General features: G+C 36.3%; 1 protein-coding gene across 1 annotated transcript; it reads left to right on the top strand.

The window, feature by feature from the left end:
- The first annotated feature begins 1,864 nt into the window (after positions 1-1,864).
- LOC141334119 (uncharacterized) lies at positions 1,865-7,021 on the top strand. The gene is made up of 2 exons (XM_073839263.1): positions 1,865-2,003; positions 5,879-7,021. Exons 1-2 carry the CDS (start codon positions 1,919-1,921, stop codon positions 6,619-6,621), a joined length of 828 nt encoding a protein of 275 aa, XP_073695364.1. The 5' UTR covers positions 1,865-1,918; the 3' UTR covers positions 6,622-7,021.
- Positions 7,022-20,063: the final 13,042 nt, after the last annotated feature.

Below are 20,063 nucleotides of genomic sequence, written 5' to 3'. Positions count from 1 at the left end.
ATCTATTTGAAAATCTAGAATCAGAGGGTGCAAAAAAATCAAAATACTGAGAAAATCACCTTTAAAGTTGTCCAAATTAAGTTCTTAGCAATGCATATTACTAGTCAAAAATTACATTTTGATATATTTACAGTAGGAATTTTACAAAATATCTTCATGGAGCATTATCTTTACTTAATTTCCTAATGATTTTTGGCATAAAATAAAAAATGATAATTTTGACCCATACAATGTATTTTTGGCTATTGCTACAAATATACCCCAGCGACTTAAGACTGGTTTTGTGGTCCAGGGTCACATTTGATTATAAACAAGATTTTATTTGTTTGTTTATAGAGTTGTAGAATTTACTTGTCAATTAATACAATTATTGCTGAAGAATTACACCAAAACATCAATATTGTAGTATTATTTTGATCTAAAATAAGTAAGGGTAATGCATGTCTAGCTGTGCTAAAAAGGGTTTACCTAAAAATTAAAATTACCACATAATTTAGTCCCCTTAAAGGCATCCTAGGTTTATATGACAAATCCAATTGGAATTATATTAGACATTGTACTGGTTGTTTGTGTTTTCTGTCTAAAATAAGTGCCATAATGTGCACCCGTCTATAATAAAAAGTGTGTTACTCTGCTCTAAGGGGTGAATAAAGATGTTCTGCAGTGAATTTTAGTATTTTTATAAAGAAAATAGTCATATTTATAACATTATAAACACTTTTGTCTACTTTCATATGTGGAAGCTGTTCCAGAAGTAGTTATGTATGTGTAGCACATGTATCTGTCAGATCTGTTAGTGTTGAGAAGCAGTGTTTGTTTACAGGAGTAAGAGAAGTAAACTTTCTTTACTTTAACAAAGAAAATCCAGGCTTATGTCAAAATAGGCTGACATTTTTCATAGTCATAGTTCTTGCACGTGTGACAGTTAGTGTAATCTTGACAAAACTGTTTATTCCGTTTTAAATATGGATTTTTTTTCTTAGAAAAACTTGACTATGATGCTTTTGCCGTACATTACTTAATGTGCGATCATATAAATCAGAATCATGTACAATATCAATAAATTTAATGAACACAAATTATATTCTTTATAATTTTAATGAACATAATCTAGGGAAATGTAAATTACATGTTTTTAACACAATTAAAGATTTCCATTCAGAATCCACTGTCAATGTAATCCTTACAAACCTCTAATGAAATACACTTTAACAAAAAAAAAATATTATGAACCAAATATAATTGCCTTTATAGTCCTGTAAATTGATGAAAAAGATACTGATTTTACATTTAGAAACAAGACCTCTAATATTAAATGTCATACTCAAACATACAGGACTTTTATTTTGGCCTGTTGGTGACGTCATATGGCTCCGCTGCTGTCTGTGATTCGGCTGAAGAAAGGTGAGTGATTTAATCATTTAAAGTGTTTCAGTGGTTGTTTATAAAACGGTGAAATGAATTATTACCGAGTGTAAGTCTGTCATTATTTATCTAGTGCATTAATGAAGGTTGTTTTGTGTGAATAAAGCGCTCCTGCACATGAGTAACAGAAACAGTGTGTCTCATTTCTCTCTATATCTGAATCAGTTTATTATAAACACGAATTCAGTCTCTGGCGAGTAAAGATGGAGAAACGGATCTTTTGGAAATCAATGGAGTCAATTAATTCACAAAATGATTCAGTGTTTCGAACCACTGATGACCAAAACTGGAAATAACAATCACGTGAACCTGTAATACATTAGTGTAGCATGCTATTTCAGTTAAGACCAAGTTCATCTTAATGCAAATAGGAATCTTCTGTGTGTCCTTTTATTAATTTCAGTGTTTTTTCATTATTATTCTGATCTTAAACAGGACAAAGTGTTCAAACACACAGAAAAACACCTGAGATCCACGTGACACTATTATAGAGATGGCGTTTATTAAAGTGGAGAGTGAAGACATGAAGATTGAAGAAACATTCAGAGTCAAACATGAAGATACTGTGGAACAAACAGGTTGGTTTTCATTCTCAAAGCTGAACTCACTCATTTGATCTTTGTTAAAATGTCCAGCTCTACAGGAGTTAGTATTTTCTAAGAACGTCATATGAGTAGTAATTAAACATTTGATTTGTGTATTAAACTCCCCAAAAATGCATTTACATTTTCAGACGTTACAATATTCTGAGCTTCAAAAACATCAGTCTGCTAGTAATATAAAACATTTCTCCAGCTTGCTATAGTTACTGTGTGCTGCCTACGTTAGTTTATTTAAAGGGTTTAAGAGAACAGATAGCATGGCCAGTAAGTTATAATAGATGTAAATCAAACCATTTGTTAGACAGACAGTTCAAATCAGAAGCACAAAATGTGCTCCAAAAAACATCTGTTCTGATCTTGATCTTCTGTCATCCTCAGTTGTAAATGTATCATCAGAAGTTGATCTAGGATGAGTGTTTCTTCTCTTCTTCATGTAGCAGCAGCATGTTCTTCACATTAAGAGAAATAAACTCAATGAATCTTTAGTAATATATGATTTTTTTTTTTAGACAGACTGAGACTAGCTTGTATATGATCCAGTGATTTAGCACTGTTTTTTTTTTCTGTTTTTTTTTTTTTACTTCTAGCTAAATAATCAACAAACAGCACATATACAAGGAGAATGAATTGGGAATAATTCAGAAAACGCCACACACAACTTGAGTATTAGAATTATTTTGAAATTTAAAATGAGAAGCTACCTTAAAGGTGCACTGTGTAATATTTAAGATGATCTCTAGACAGAGGTGCAATATAATATACATAACTGTTTTCAGGGGTGTATAAAGACCTTACTTAATTAACCATTATGTTTTTATTACCTTAGAATTATCTACAGAATCTACAGACTAGGGTTGGGTCGATAGACAATGCCATCGCTGATAGACATCACGATCCTCCGCCCCGCCGCAGCAGCAACCCGCTTGCGAAAAACATACAATCACACTATATAACCAAATGAAATGCATGATTTCAATCTCCGCATCTTTACTTATTTTATTATTATTATTATTATTATTATGAGGAAATAATAACAAGGAAGTTGTAAGTGATCACAATACAAATTACAGTGAACTCCAAACGAATTACACAGACTAGTTCCGTTTACATTAACCTTTTCACACGTGAGTTTAAAATATTCTAACCCCAAAGAGTGAGTTTTTTTAGGCGACCATTATTTTAGAATGTTGGGCATTACTGTTTCCATGGTGACGCGTCATGTGACACATTGCAGCCACAACAGCACTGTAAGACACATGGATCGCTTTTATTTCGTTTTTCCTTTTTTATTATTAATATTCACAAGCATGCTCACTATATTATGAAATATCTGATATTCCGATTTCGAAATATGTGCAAGTAAATGTATTTAAAAGTTCAAACACTTTTATAATGACCACGTTAGTTGATCTATACCGGGTGATGGGCGCCGCCATGTTTGTTCGCGCTGAATCCGAGCTGTGGGATTCACAACACGCAAATTCATCCTCTCCTCCCGAAAGACATTAAAGTAAGTCTCTGGTGAGCTGGGAGAAGAGGAGAGTAAACTTTAGAGTTACCTACATAATCTGTATATGATATCAATAAAATATGTTGTCAGAATATATTTGTAGGATCATTATTGCCGCTTCCATAGACATCAGTGTGTATTTTACAAACTATAAATGTATGGTTTTGCTAGTACTTATGTGTATTTAAATGTCTGAAACCTAAAATAAGCATTATATGGTTGAAAACACTGAATAGTTGTGATATGTCAACCGCTCAGCGCGTCCGATCTGGCTCAGAGCCAGCAAAAGCGCCAAAACCGATTTGAATTCAGCAGCTGATGACGTGATGCGGCGAACGTTCGAATCACACCGGTGTGATCGTATGCTTTAGGGACCAGCCAAGACAAATCACACGGGTGTGATCGTACGCGCTAAAGGGTTAATAAATGAGGCATACAAAAACAGCTGAAAAAAAAATCTAAATCCTTTTTAATTAAATTAGATCAGAGCAGAGCTTGGAACAAAAAAACTAAATATTTTTTTTCCATCGAAATATGGACGTACAATACAAAGCCTAGTATACTTTATAAATAAGCCACTCCCCCGCACATACAGGTATATAAGATGGCGGCACGCACCACTCATTCAGACTTTTGCTTCGGAGCCTCCTGTTTCGAGCCCCTTTCTACGAGAAAGAAAAACAGATCTCCAGAGTTCTTCGAGTTCTTCGCTCTCTCCGCTGGCACGCTGCCAAACCTAAAAGAGTGATATCTAAAAGAGTTTTGTTTGGCAGCCGCCAGCGTGATCCTGCAGGCTGCCGTTCTCACGGCAAAACCAAGCCTGTTGATGAAAATGAACCATCCATTCATCATATCATCATACAAAACTAAGAATTAGAATAATTGTAATAGGAAGATCGTAGCCCATAAAACACATCCTGCCCCGCGTGCGAAGCCACCATCCCGCGGTTCCAAAAACACCAACTCCATCCCCTGCCGAGGCACACGATGCTAGACTGGCAGCCCGACGTCGAGGGACGCCGCCCGCGTCTTAGGGACCTGCCAAGAACACCCGCAGACAAGCTGCGAAGCACTGGTGTTAAGCGAAATTAAGCACTGGTGGAAACGGGATGCACATTTTACATCGTGGTAATGAAACCCCTGGAATTTAGTGAATGCCGGTGGAAACGGTAGGCTACAATTAATTAATTCGTTATGAATAAATTTGATAACAACTGTTGCAATTCACAACCTCGCCACTAGATGCCGCAAAAATCTACACACTGCACCTTTAAGATGATATTTTTACACAATTAATATCATTTGTGCTTGTGTAATGTCTTTAAGTGTTTTTGACCATCCAAGCATGCTTATCCCTGTCAGTGCTCGACCTCATGTAAGGAATCTTGGATTTACATTGGATTCGGCACTTAATTTTGAAAAACAAGTCAGCTCAGTGGTAAAAGGCAGTTTCTTTCACTTGAGATCGATTGCAAAAGTAAAACATTTCTTGTCTCGGAAAGATTTAGAGATTGTAATCCACGCCTTCATTACATCATGGCTGGACTACTGTAATTCCCTGTACTGTGGTCTGCCTCAAACTACAATCTCTGGCCTGCAAGTTGTTCAAAATGCTGCAGCGAGACTTCTGACCGGTACAAAAAAAAAGAGATCACATTTCACCTATCCTAGAAATTTTACATTGGCTTCCGGTTAAGTTCCGAATCGATTTTAAAATTGCAGTTTTTGTGTACAAAGCGCTATCCGGTGTTGCACCAAAACACTTATCTGACCTTCTGACTCTGTACACTCCCCAAAGAACTCTCAGGTCTTGTAATCAGCTTCTTTTAACTGTCCCACGTTTTCGCTCTAAAACCAAGGGTGGTCGGGCCTTCTCTGCTGCGGCACCTAAACTCTGGAACAGTTTGCCCTTCGCTGTGAGGTCTGTCCCGTCATTATCCAGCTCTTAAAACTTATTTATTCTTTCTGGCTTCTCGCTTTTGATTGATTTTATATGATCTATTAAATGGATTATATCGGGTGTAATCGTGTCTATAATTGTATTTTGCCTTGTCTATTCTAATGCTTTTTATTTGCACACTGTAGCTCTGTACAGCTCTTTGGCGCAACTCTGTTGTTTTTAAATGTGCTATAGAAATAAAATTTGACTTGACTTGACTTGACTTATATGCCTATATAATGGAGCATAACAAACTTGTGAGGACAAAATGGTAAATTACATTGCAACATACATTTTACATACAAACTGTAAATAAATGTAAATAATAATATCGCTCCATAACTGATTTCAAGTGCTATGCTGTTAAACTGGGATTAACATGCATTTGTCTTTTCGCCTTAGATATTGTGACAGTGAAAGTGGAGAGTCAAGATCTGAATGAAATGGAAGAGAAAGATATATACCATCATGATTTTATAACTGGAGAAAAATCTTTTAGTTTTTCACAGACTGAAAACATGTCCTCTCAAAAAAGAGCTCAGAAGACTGGAACTACAAGTCATTTCTTCTGCCAACATTGTGGAAAGAGTTTTAGTACAAATGGAATCCTTAAAGTCCACTTGAGAGTTCACACTGGAGAGAGGCCTTTCATCTGCAAACTGTGTGGAAAAACTTACACTCAAGAAGGAAACCTCAAGATTCACATGAGAATTCACACTGGAGAGAAACCTTACACCTGCCAATATTGTGGAAAGAGCTTCATACGAAATGATGACCTTAAGAGTCACTTGAGAGTTCACACTGGAGAGAAGGCGTTTGAATGTGGTCAGTGTGGAAAGAGTTTTAGTAAAAACGGAAACCTTAAAGTCCACTTGAGAATTCACACTGGAGAGAAACCTTACTCCTGCCAATATTGTGGGAAGAGCTTCATAAGAACAGATGACCTTAAGGGTCACTTGAGAGTTCACACTGGAGAGAAGCCGTTTGAATGTGGTCTGTGTGGAAAGAGTTTCTCTCATAAAGCAACCTTTTCTAAACATATGAGGATTCACACTGGAGAGAAGCCTTATACATGCGATCAGTGTGGAAAATGTTTCCCTTATGCAGATAGCCTTAAAAAGCACATGGAAATTCACTTCAGATAGAGCTGTTTTCACTGCCATCAGTGTGGACTGAGATTCAGAGACAGGAGTCTTCTTAAGAGACACATAATGAGACACACTGGACAAGAGCCTTTCATGTGTAATGACTGTGGAAAGACTTTCATTAATAAAGCAAACCTCGGGACTCACATGAGAGCTCACAACTGAGAGAAGCTTTCACCTGACAACAGTGTAGAAAGAGAAAAAAAAACACTATATGCTTTTATGACAGTTCACACCAGAGAGAGGCCTCATTTGTAAACACATTCTGGCAAGGAATTGTAAGTGTGGCTAAAGTTTAATTTCAGAATTCATCTGTTCATTCACTCTGGAGTAAATACGTTACCCCTTGGGTCTTTGAAAAGTGTGCAAAAGCATTAAATTCACTTTCAACAACTTTAAAGGGGTTGTCCACTGGCTTTTTTTGAAGGCTTAATTGTGTTTGTGAGGTTCACTGTTCACATGTTCATACATCATTATTATTCACATTTTTTTTCTCTACACCGCTTTTCCATTCTCCTAAAAATGGTCTGTTGTGTGGGCTCAGTTTGTTTAGCTGGCCCAGTGTGTTGTGATTCACTAACTGCCTAATGCACATTATCTGGAAACGCTGCACCGCTTACCATAACTGGTAGTTGCATGCGATCCCAGTGTATTGTAATCAATGGTGTCAATGTTTGAGCCCGAGCCAGATTTAAAGCATATTATTGAAAAGGATCAACCTATACAAGCACAACTCTTACAAAACAATTCAGAATAGTATGTTTTTTTTTTTTTTTTGCTATTTTTTAGATATGTATTTATTTGTAAATGCTACTGCTGATTTTGGTTGCCTTTTATTACTCAGTTTTATCCACGCTAAAGCTTTATCCGTACTACAGCATGAAAAAGAACAAGAGGGTGGCTAACCACACACTGATCCATTCAAGACTGAAAAAGTTTAGAGAACCACTTTTTTATTTTATAAAAAAAAAAAAAAATTGGAGCAAAAACAAACAATAATCATCCCTTTTTCTAAGTAGGTCAGCAATTAAAGACAATCACCTGGATTAAATGATCTCAGGTAGGCCTCAATTCCATGGTGAAAAAAAACAGCTAAAACCAACTTAGGCTGGCTGGTTTTAGCTGGTCAGCAGGCTGGTTTTAGAGGGGTTTTGGCCACTTTACAGGCTGGTTTTAGCTAGCCAGCCTGGCAGACCAGCTAAAACTAGTTACTTCCAGGGTTATTACAAATAAAACACCAAGAAAGTCTGATCATTCATAAATATAGCAGAATGTTACCAAGTATCCCTGCTGAAAAAAACTGTTAAAACCAGACTAGGCTCGTTGGCAGGTTTTAGCTGGTCAACCATTCTGGTTTTAGCTGGTCAGCAGGCTGGGTTTAGAGGGGTTTTGGCCACTTTCCCAGCCTGGTCAGCTTAAACCAGCTAAGACCAGCTAACCAGCCTAGGCTGCTAGCAAATTTTTTCAGCAGGGATCCAACTCCAAAAAAGATTAGAATTGTCTAATCTTATATGTTTTTAATGTGCATGAATGATTTACATTTTGCATACTTAGTACAAGAAGTACACTTGTGACATGGAAAATTACCCTGGGCATCGACAAGAGTAGTAAGTAATGACCTAACGACTAAGCAGCCGACGGCAATGAGTTGAGCATGTTTGATAAATGTAGCCTTCTCAAATCAACACGGCTTGCATTAAATAAAATCTATAGGCATAAAACACTTGATGCATTTCACAATATTCATTTAAACACTTAACCTAGATAAATGTGCGCTGTTAGACGCATATCCAGTCGTTTTTGCAGAGAGTGAAAGCGAAAGCGGGCTTTGCAGCTGACATGGAAGCGCAAGCGCGATCACTTGCATTTTTTCTAAATAACAGTGGAAACCTAAAATACACCATTTTTGTTGATAAAGGTAAGAGTAATACATTATTTAAAACTGCAAAAGGTATACTATTATTATTTATGTGTACTAACAATTTCAACAAAATGTTATGTCCTTCAGAAAATAATGGAGTAATTCCAGCATGGATTACAGAAACAGCAAGCATCTGCACAGTAACTCTATAGCACAAAAAAAAACAAAAAAAAAAACACTTTTGTACTTTTGCTATTGAACAGTGTGTTTTTTTTACCCCGAGAAATCAAAGCCAAATTTTGCACTTCTTCAGGTCCACAAAAGTACTGGCTGTTTTTAGCTCCACAATCATCAGTCTGAAAAACTGTCTTGTGGGGCCTCCATCCACCGCTCCTTCTCTAGTGTTTTCCATATCAACGAACATTTTTTTTCTGTGAAAATTTTGCCAACTGAATGCTCTTTTGGTGCTTGAAAGCACAGTGTTTCACATGACATTTATGTAACTGGGAAATGGTGGAGTCTCCAGTCTCCACAAAATAGTTTCCAAATCTGGCCTGTAAGGAAATGGTTACATTTTACAAAGTTATAGTTCACCTAGGCTTAAATAACTAATCAAAACAGTTGAACTGAATTTCATTTTTGGGTAAATTACATTGTAGTAAAATATTAACCACCTACTCCCAACATCATTTAAAACTGCATTAAGTTAAATACCTAAATGTAGGGGGTGGGTGATATACCAGTAAACACAAATAAACCAAACACCCAAAAATGTAAAAGCCTTTACCTTTTCCAATGGAGACCCAAACAAATACAGCCCTATATTAGGTAACTTCCTTTTAAAACTCAATATCATATATTTTGTCTTAGACGCCAAAATTTTAAACCCTTTTAGTATCTAAAAAAAAAAAAATACTATATACTTTATATGAGCAGGCTTATTTAAATTAGTGATGGGAAGTTCGGATCATTTTACCGACTCGGATCTTTGAGTCTCGTTCAGCAAAATGAACGAATCTTTTTTCGAGTCATTTCGTTCATTTCGTTCATTTTACCAAAATATAATTAAAAAGCTACGTGTTACTTCCATAACACATGTACTGCTTATACAAACGTTGATCACACTACAAATAAGACAAAACTATAATGCTATTAGAAACAGAAAAGATTAATTCATTTTTTACCTGGGTCTTCAGTCTATGATTAGCTCCCTCACCTCTATCTGTCCGGGTTTGAGTCGTTCGTTCGTTATGTGACAGCCCCATATTAACTTAACTAATGCGATCTGAGCCGGAAATAGAATTGATTAGTTCATCTCTCGAGTCTTTCTGTCATGATCTGGGCTGTGGGGCTTCCCTCAGCCACCTGAGGTCGCTGTTCCCCTTGCACTGCACTTCCCTGATTGTTCACTCCTGTCTTGTCATTAGCACTGATTACACTCACACCTGCTCACTATTATCTGGTCTATAAGAACTCTCATTTCCCACTACTCATTCTGGCTGCATTGTCTTTGTGTGTGTTTCTCTGTGTTCCTGATCTTCCTAGACCGTGTTTCCTGTTTTGTTTATTTGATCTTGTATTCTAGTTGTGTTGGCCTTTTGTTTGCTCGTTTGTTTATTTGTTTATTTTTATTAAATTCACTCTTCCCTGCATTTTGGACCCTGACCTCCTCTGTGAAACGTGACACTTTCGGGTTTGAGTCGTTCGTTCATCACGTGACAGCCCCATAAGCTTAACCTATGCTACCTGAGCCGGAAACAGAATTGATTAGTTCATCTCTCGAGTCTTTCGGGTTTGAGTCTTTCGTTCATAGTTGCGCAATTGCGCATGCGCGACTGAACGAATCGCTCCCGAGACGACTCGTTCTTCCCGAGTCACATTAAAGATTCGTTTAAAATGAACGAATCATTCAAGAACGACCCATCACTAATTTAAATGATAACATTTGCAGTATAATTGATTATGGTTCATCGATTATGACCTTTTTAGTATCTTTAATTTAACTTAAAACAAAACAGTCTTTTAATAGACAAAGTGGGAGTACAACATGAAGACACTCACTTGGATGAGGCAGGACATTGGAGGAGAAAACCAGAAACAGAACACTCTTAAATACTCAACTAAATGAGGGGAAGACAAGACACACCTGAAATCAATGGAAACACACTGGAAACAGGAACAGGAAAACCAAATATAGGCATTAGAGAACATGAGGAAAAACAAGAAGGAGCTCATGGGAACAAAAACAAACACAAGGACAGTTCATAGGCTGAGAGTCATTACTGCAAAAGACACAATTATATTGGTTGAAATGAAATTATAGCCTACTAAATTCAGCAGAAAGATAAATGTTATATTCTAAATTAATCTCTTTTGCTTTATGTGTGTGTGAATACAAATGTACTGTGAGAATGTTGTCTTTTATCTGTGATGCTCTTGTCACGGTGCATGGATCGGCTGCATTCTCAGGTCTCGTGATTTGGTGTCTTTCATGTGGTTCGTCATGCTCATTCGATTCAGCTGCTAATCAGTCCCCGCACCAGGTGTCACGCATTACCATCAGCTACATATACTCACCTCATTCTCTCCTTCCCTGTCTGATAGTTTATCCGGATTGTTGGACTGTCTTGTTGGTTTGTCTTGGTCTTGTTCTCGTTTGGATTGTTTATTTCGCCGTTGATCGTCACTGGATTTGTATTCATCACGGGAGATTCACGCCACGTCATCACCAGCCATCAAGCCTCTGCGCCACCCAGCCGAGAGACACCATCATCACCACAGAGTTTTGTGTTCACTATATTTGTCTTCAATAAATATTTGTGTTCACTCTGCATTTGCTTCCACTCTCATTCATTCCCGTCACAGCTCTTGTTTCTGCCTCATTTCTTTAATTGTTGTCATTGTTAATGCTAATGAACACTTGAGTTGTGTGTTAATGTCTTTCCCTGATCTCTGTGATCATGAGTGCTATAGTTCTGCTGATTGTTGTAGAGATGCTGAAACTCCAGTTTCTGAGCGAATGAACTAGAACTGATCAGATGCTTTGCACACTGTGTTTAAGCTTGTGATCTAAGAGCTTTGTCTTCACCTGTAACAACAGCCTCCTGAAATCTGTCTAAAACTACAGTGATTGAGTGCTTTAGTCAGTCTGGATGACCACAGAGACACACAGGACCAGCTCAAACAAGTCTCCTGATCTTCATTTTCCTGCAGGTGTATTGAAGGTATTTTGTTCTCAAAACATTTAATTTCACTAAAATCATAAAACTAATACAACATAACATATTTTATTTTTTCTGACAGATGTACTTCTAGTTAAAGTTTCTGATAAACTGTTTATTGTGTCTCCTCATCTGTTGTGATTCACCTGAAGGAAGGTTTGTGGTTTTAAAGTTTTTAAACCAATGGACATTGTTGCATTAAAGCGTTTTTACAATCTATGTAAAATAAATGCATCGTTATTAAATATAACATTGTAATGCTTTATTTAGTGTTACTTAAAACGTTAGCCTTTAGTAACAGAGAAGATGCGTCTCATTTCGCTCTCTATATCATGAACCAATCCTGTGATGATAAAAGTGAGAGACGGAGAATCCGAATCATTTGAATCAAATAATTTGTGAAATGATTCAGTGATTCGATTCAGCGGCACGCGGACTACAAACGACAACAAAAAACACAAACGAGTGAATCACAACCGAGAATGATTTCATTAAAGTGTAATATATTAGATATGATGTACACATAATTAAATACCAATTATAAATCAAAATAGCCTACCTAAATATGAAACTTCTGTGTAATTTGTATACTGTATATTTTATAAATTTTATATATAACTAGTGCACTGACTACTGAACTAGGAGCTGATTGAGACTCACACAGAGATTTAGTTTGCATTGATTGTTCTCTCTATTAATTATTCTCATCTTAAACAGGAAAAAGTGTTCAAACACACAGAAAAACTCCTGGAGAATCAACAGAGATCCATGTGACACTATTATAAAGATGGCATTTATTAAAGAGGAGAGTGAAGAAATGAAGATTGAAGAAACATTCAGAGTCAAACATGAAGATACAGAGGAACAAACAAAGATGGTGTTTATTAAAGAGGAGAGTGAAGACATGACGATTGAAGAAACATTTAGAGTCAAACATGAAGATACTGAGGAACAAACAGGTTGGTTTTTATTCTCAAAGCTTACTACAGAAATGAATGATATTTATGAATAATGCCACACGAGTGTAGAAATGTTTTGAGATCACATACTAACGCTTCAAGTGCAGCTGAGAAGATCCTGCTTTCACACGGCGCAGTTATGTCATCATGCATTTAAGTTGTAACAATAATATGGAATTAATCTAAACCAAAAAATTATGTAACATAAAACCTAGTATCTGTGTCTAATATTAAAACCATTTATTTCTAGCACATTGGCTAATTATGCAGAAGTACTAAGAAAATAATTTATTTTGCACAAAGCAAACTTTGAAATGTGAGCAATCAGGTTTGGAAAGGAGGGAATGAGGTGAAGTGAGGCCAAGTATGGTGACCTATACTAGGAATTTGTGCTCTGCATTTAACCCATCCAAGTGCACACACACAGTAGTGAACACACACACACGGAGCAGTGGTATTGCTATCTCTGCGGCGCCCGGGGAGCAGTTGGGGGTACAGTGTCTTGCTCAAGGGTCTCACCTCAGTCATGGTATTGAGGGGGGAGAGAGTGCTGTACATTCACTCCCTCACCTACAATCTCTGCCGGACCTGAGACTCGAACCTGCAACCTTCGGGTGACAAGTCTGAGTCTCTAACCATAAGGCTACATTTGTTGATTTAAAGTATTTGGTAAGCAAATAATACAAAGAAACACTAAGGCTACGCATAAATGAATCCAAATACAATTGAAAACAGCCTTTTTTAATGTTCTTCATTCACACTAGTGTTTTCAAGCATTTTCCAAAAGTTTCTCATCCACACTGAAATGTCAGAAAACAGTGCATACCTGAAACCTTATAAAAGCTCACTGAGAAATGGAACAGATGATACTTGTTCATGCAATTCTTCGAGTAAGATAATTTTATATACCAAAAAAAAAACTATTTATTTTTTTGAAGAACAATACAATGTAGGGGAGAGCGGGGCACAACCTAACACTTTTTGAATTTCGCGGTTTATGTAAATCCACGTGGGGTTCAGAGTACAATTTTTTATCCACGTTATTTTCACACTTGTCTAGTACAAATATATCGCTTTGTTTCATATTTACAGTGTATACGTTTTTCGTTATTTGCCTCAAAAGAAAGGAAGTGAAACGTGACAACATGCCCCGTAGGTGGGGTGTAACATCTGAGGGGCACGTTGTAACACGACCATATGACAGCTTAAAATGTTATCTGATCGAATGAAATAAATATACACAACAAACTAAAATATTTTGTCAGTAAAATACATGTGTTAACTTTTTCAAATGAAGTAATGACGTTTTTTAAAAAAATAAAAATAATCGAATTTTGGAGTTTGAAAATGAACACATCGCAACAATGCTTTGAACGGCCCTGATCGCAACACACAGTAGCGATTTTGTACAGTAGTTCAAAACAATGTGGACAGATAGGTGAAACACATTTAGACATTCAGAAGAACACTCCACTCCTCCACACACAGCTCTCACAGAACACCAGACACATAAACCAGCCAAAATGCTTTACATTACTTGAAATAATAACTTCTGAACATTAAACATTGATTGTCAGCCTTTATTCACCTGTTTCTTGAGGTCTCTTATTAAAATCCTTAGAAGTAAATCGTGTAAACTGCACCGCTAATGTCACAGAATAGCATAGTTTAATAACAGCGGGGAATATTGTAACACAGTGTTACATCTTTCCTCAGCTGCGCGACTGGAATATAAAACAGGTTAGTGTCTTCTGCTGGTTTGCGAAGCATTAATAAACCATCTAAACTGATAAATAACAAATTGGAGATTAAAATAATAGCAGATTTGTCTAATTTTAAATGAATATTAAAAACTGAAATGAAAAGTTTACTTCAGCCAGAAATGTACTTTTACTATGGTAAAATAAATATTCAGCGATATCTTCAAAAGGCTTTTGAATTCTGGCGCTCTTTTTTTCTCTGCATAGTGTTGCTATGGCAACTAGTAAACACCGTAAATTTGGTTATGCTAGCATGTGTGGAAATATTTAAACCACGCGTGTTACAATTAACCCCGCGTTAGGTTGTGCCCCGCTCTCCCCTAGGACATACAGAAAAACAGTACAAAAATAGGAGAAAACAGTGTTGTAAATATAAAGTAAGTTGACTATAAAACAACCAAGCAAAAAAGGAGCCAAAACAAAAGCATTAACATTGAAGTTATATTCTGATGTAATTATGTGAGGTGTGAGATTGTAATGCATAAGTTGTACACCTTTATATCTTGTGTATATATAAAGTTTAAAAAGGGAATAAGGAGGAAAATGAGGAAAAAGGGAAAGGAACAAAATATATAAAATAAATAACCAGATAAAGAGAGGAAATTAAAATAATTAAAATAGTATCAATATAATCAAGTAAATAAATAGATGACCACTGTTCAGGAGGCATAGGTCAAACTTACACCAGTATTTTAAGATGAGAACGGTATAAACCAGTGGTTCTCAAACTGGGGTACGTGAGGTGATGGAGGGGGTACGAATAACAAAAGGCTGAGCTTTGGCATTCATTTAATTCTACCCCAAATTAAGGTTAAGGTGATGAGTAGGCATAAATTGGGCTCAGGTTGTTGTGTTTTCAATTGTTAGTGTATATCTGTGGCAGAATTACTGCGCTACATACTTACATGGCATATATACTACATAGTTTCGTGTCCGTTTCATGTGGTCGCAGATATTTCTTGAGACGAGGGGGAAAAAGATTGGATAGGGAAAGTTCTGACATTGTGTGGATGTAGCCAAACTTTTTACTTGGACAATTGGATAAATGATTTAGTTAGGTTATTAGCAGGGTGTCCGCCAGGTTGTAAAAGGTAGTAAATGAAATTAGACAAAATTAAGGGCATTAAAAAGTATTAAAAAGTAATAAACGTCATCGGACGAGGTATTAAACTTTCGAGCCCAATTTTTTTTAAAGATAAATTTTCAATTTGTGTTAAGTGCAGGCCTTTCTTCTAAAATTTGCATGGATTTATTTCTATGTTGAGAGGAGGACCTGAGCGATATCATGCGCGCGCTGAAACAAACAGGATACCCGGCTGGCTTTCTGCCAAACATGTAGACGAGCTCGCTTGCGTTCAGTAACTAAATTAAAACATGGGGAAATGCAAGTTTACGAACCTCTGGCTGGAGGAATCAAGATTTAAAAACTGGCTTAGGTCAGTAGTTGACAAAAAAATAAAAATAAAAATGTATCAAATTTAACGCCATAAAAAGTTGTTTATATGTTAAATAGTAAAAGAAGAGGCTTAATTATAATTTTAAGAGGTCTTGCATTTGGAGACAGAAAGACGAGAATCGCGATAGGGCTGAATAAAACTTTGAGGCAGTGATGTTATTGAATAAATATGCACGCTGCACGTTTTAAAGTCAAAATGTGGCACGGATGTCTTTATATGACTGTATCTGAAGTGAACCGACTGTCCTCAGAAACGTGTCTTTGGCATTTTCATTTCTTGCCTGATAAAACTGCATTAATGCTGCTTTGTGTGCAGCCGATACTAGGGAAACCGTAGTGTTTCAGCACTCCTAAAGCGCCCCCCGTGACAGAGAATTAATTTGCATGTCCAAATTTTCTGTTGTTTTTAGTCAGATTATTGCAAATATCGACCCATGTTTTTATACAGCAAACACATAGAGTTGTAAATGTGAAAGAAGTTAATGTGCTTTCTAAAAATCTTAACAATTAAGACCGTTATATTTATGTTTTAAATAAATATAATACATTATATACTTGATTTATCACTTTTAATGGCTAAAATGGCTTTGTATAAGATTTTTTTTGGGTCATTTTATGGCTTAATATGTTACCGTACATCGTCCAACCACACTCATGCTGTTCATTTTACTTGTGCAGCTCTTAAGAAGGGTCATAAATTGCCTTAAATTGATATTTAAAAATTCTGCAGATACCCTGTAAATAGTGAAATAAAATTCATTCCTTGATATTTGTTTATATTTGTGTATTGAACATATTTTTGATTGACATTTAGACTCCTAGCTAATTTTCTATATTTAAAAAAAAAATGACATGGGCTAGTTAAAATAATTTTCGGGCTACCAAAATCTGAAGAGTACCTGCTCGAAGGGCTACCAGAGATTTTGAAATTTTGTGAGCCCTGAAGTCATGCTGTATCAGAATGAACATTTTTTTTAGATATTGCAAATGTTTTTGTTTGATTAATATTTTGATTATGCGACTAATGTTGTTCAGTTGCTTTGTTGCTTTATTTATGTTTTGTTTTTTTGTCAAGCAATACATTTTATGTAAAATAAAATTGGCCAAAGAAATGAATAGTAACTATAGTTCAGAGATCAGTTCAAACTTTTCTGAAGTTAAAGTAAAAAAAAAAAAAAAAAAAAAAAATCAGTTGTGCACTGTATGTGTTTGCTTTTTTTTTTTTTTGCAATTATGCTCAGAATTTTTTTTATCAGCCTATATATCGGCTATCGGCCATCGGCCTCCAAATATAAAAGAGTTATCGCTATCGGCCAAAATTTCCATATCGGTGCAACCCTAGTAATTTTAACAAGCAACTTTGCCTTTTGTTAGTTCCCTTGGTTGTGTGAGTTGCATAAGTTAGTTTGATCGTTATTTGTCAATTGTTATATCCAGCATTTCAAAGGGGATTTACATTGTAGCCTAAAGTGGAGTTTGTATAGGGAAGTGTGATTGCAGAGAATCGATCGGTCTATGGCACATAGTTAACGAGATATTCTGCACTTTATTAATAAGGCACTTTATTCTACTAAGGGCCAAATGAGTAGACATGCCAATGACTGGTCAACATAGCCCCAAATATGCAGGCAGTGAAATCTGTCACATACTTATATAATTACAGTGTAAAGTTGCACTTTGTTATTATCTGGTTGCTTCCTCTTTTTATTTTTCAAGGCCCAAATTGAACCACTTGGAAATTTGGTTCAGATTTTAATGCATAGCTGTTCATTCAAATGTCCAACGTTGTTATGCAATTGTTACTTTTTGACATTGATTAAAAACTATGGATTTAGACTAATCTTGATTAATCCCTCTGCTTTCCTTAAATGTATCAGCTTAATTTATTTTAATAACACCTGTGCTTACTTCACGGCCACCTCTTTTGTAGATTGTTCACACATCAGACTTACTGACTAATGATCTATGAAGAAGATGTCTCTTTCCTCTTCTGTCTTTATTTCTATTCTTATATCTGTGGGCAGTTTTTTGAGTCCAGTGTTGATGCTAAGTTATAATGTTACATTGTGATGCAGTATGTTATTCCATTTGGAAATATATTTCACTTACGCCACTACAGTTGCAGCTCTAATTCGCTCTGGTATTATTATTATTTTTTTTTGAAGGTATTAAAAAAGGTAGTAAAAGGTATTAAATTAAACAGTGCGACACCATGGTATAACGATCACGCTCGCTCTCTAAAGAGAGCAGCATGGAAAATGGAACACAGCTGGAGGAAAACAAAACTAGAGGTTTTTCGTACTGCTTGGCGTGAATGTAACTTATCTTATTGAAAAACATTAAAAACTGCCAGATCGGATTACTTTTTGTCTCTTTAAGAAGAAAACAAACATAACCCTAGGTATCTATTCAATACAGTTGTTAAATTAATGGAATGTAAAGCAGCAACAGATGCAGACATTTCCTAACAGTACAGCAGTAATGACTTTATGAACTACTTTACTTCCAAGATTGACACTATTAGAGAGAAAATTGTAACCACGCAGCCGCCCGCTACAGTATCGCATCAGATAGTGCGCTGTAGATCTCCTGAGGAACATTTCAATGCATTCTCTACTATAGGAGTGGTGGAATTGTATAAATTTGTTAAATCATCTAAACCTACAACATGCATGTTAGACCCTATTCCATCTGATCTACTAAAAGAGGTGCTTCCAGAAGTTATAGATTCTCTTCTGAATATAATTAATTCATCATTATCATTAGGATATGTCCCCAAAACCTTCAAACTGGCTGTTATTAAGCCACTCATTAAAAACCACAACTTGGTCCCAATGAGTTAATTATTTACAGACCAATTTCAAATCACCCTTTTCTGTCAAAGATACTAGAAAAGGTAGTATCCTCACAATTATGTTCCTTCTTACAGAAAAAATGGTATCTGTGAGGATTTCGTCAGGTTTTTCGTCAGGACCACAGCATTCTTTTAAATAGACTTGAAAATTATGTAGGCATTAATGGGAGTGCACTGGAATGGTTCAAATCGTACTTATCTGACCGCTATCAGTTTGTGGCAATAAATGAAGAGGTATCACTAGTGCAGTATGGAGTACCACAAGGCTCAGTACTAGGGCCATTACTTTTTATGCTTTACATGTTGCCCTTGGAAGATATCGTCAGGAAACATGGCCTTGGCTTTCACTGTTATGCTGATGATACTAAAAACTGGATGGTGAGTAATTTCTTACTGTTAAATTCTGAAAAAACAATGGTGTTAATTATTGGACCTAAAACCTCCACATGTAATAACCTAAAACACAGTCTAATACTAGACAGCTGCTCTGTAAATTTGTCGTCATCAGTCAGGAACTTAGGTGTGCTATTCGATAACAATCTTTCCTTCGAAAGCCACATTTCTAGTGTTTGCAAAACTGCATTTTTTCATCTCAAAAACAGAAATTACGACCTATGCTGTCAGTGTCAAATGCAGAAGCGTTAATTCATGCGTTCATGACCTCAATGGTAGATTATTGTAATGCTTTATTGGTGGTTGTTCTGCACCATAGACTAAAAAAAGATGGACGACGCATCTCGGCTTCATTTCACTATAGAAAAGTGAAGCTAATGCGTCTCAATATGGCCGCTGCCATCTTGGGGGTAATGGCGTAATTTGGAGCCAGAGTCTGCGCAGTAGAGATTCGTTTGGAGCCAGAGTCTGCGCAACAGTGTCGCGAGGCGTAGCCGCGGTATCAAAGTCCTGCCCAAACTCCCGCAGACCCAATCGCAAGATCACAATCATGACACCACACCCCATTTTTATAGCATTAAATAACTACCTAAAAGCGAACTTATTAGAAAAACGAACAATTGAACATGAATAAGCAGTATAAGAACTACCTCACACAATGGAAACCATCTTTGGAAAAAAATATTTTAAGTGTAATTCGATTATTCAATTTGGCTCACGTCTCATTAGATTACATGTGGAGGGCGAGGTTTATGACCTATACTGCAGCCAGCCACCAGGGGGTGATCTCAAACTTTTGGCTTCTCTTTTCAGGACTCGTACGGCACACTTGTTCTTCACGCTTAATATACAAACTCCAGTTGGTCCAAAATGCAGCAGCTAGATTTCTTACTAGAACCAGAAAGTATGACCATATTAGCCCGGTTCTGTCAACACTG

Source organism: Garra rufa, chromosome 4 (genome assembly GCF_049309525.1).
Source record: "Garra rufa chromosome 4, GarRuf1.0, whole genome shotgun sequence".
Classification (NCBI taxonomy): domain Eukaryota; kingdom Metazoa; phylum Chordata; class Actinopteri; order Cypriniformes; family Cyprinidae; genus Garra; species Garra rufa.
Note: the sequence above shows the minus strand (reverse complement) of the source record. Positions and strands in the feature narration are given on the sequence as shown.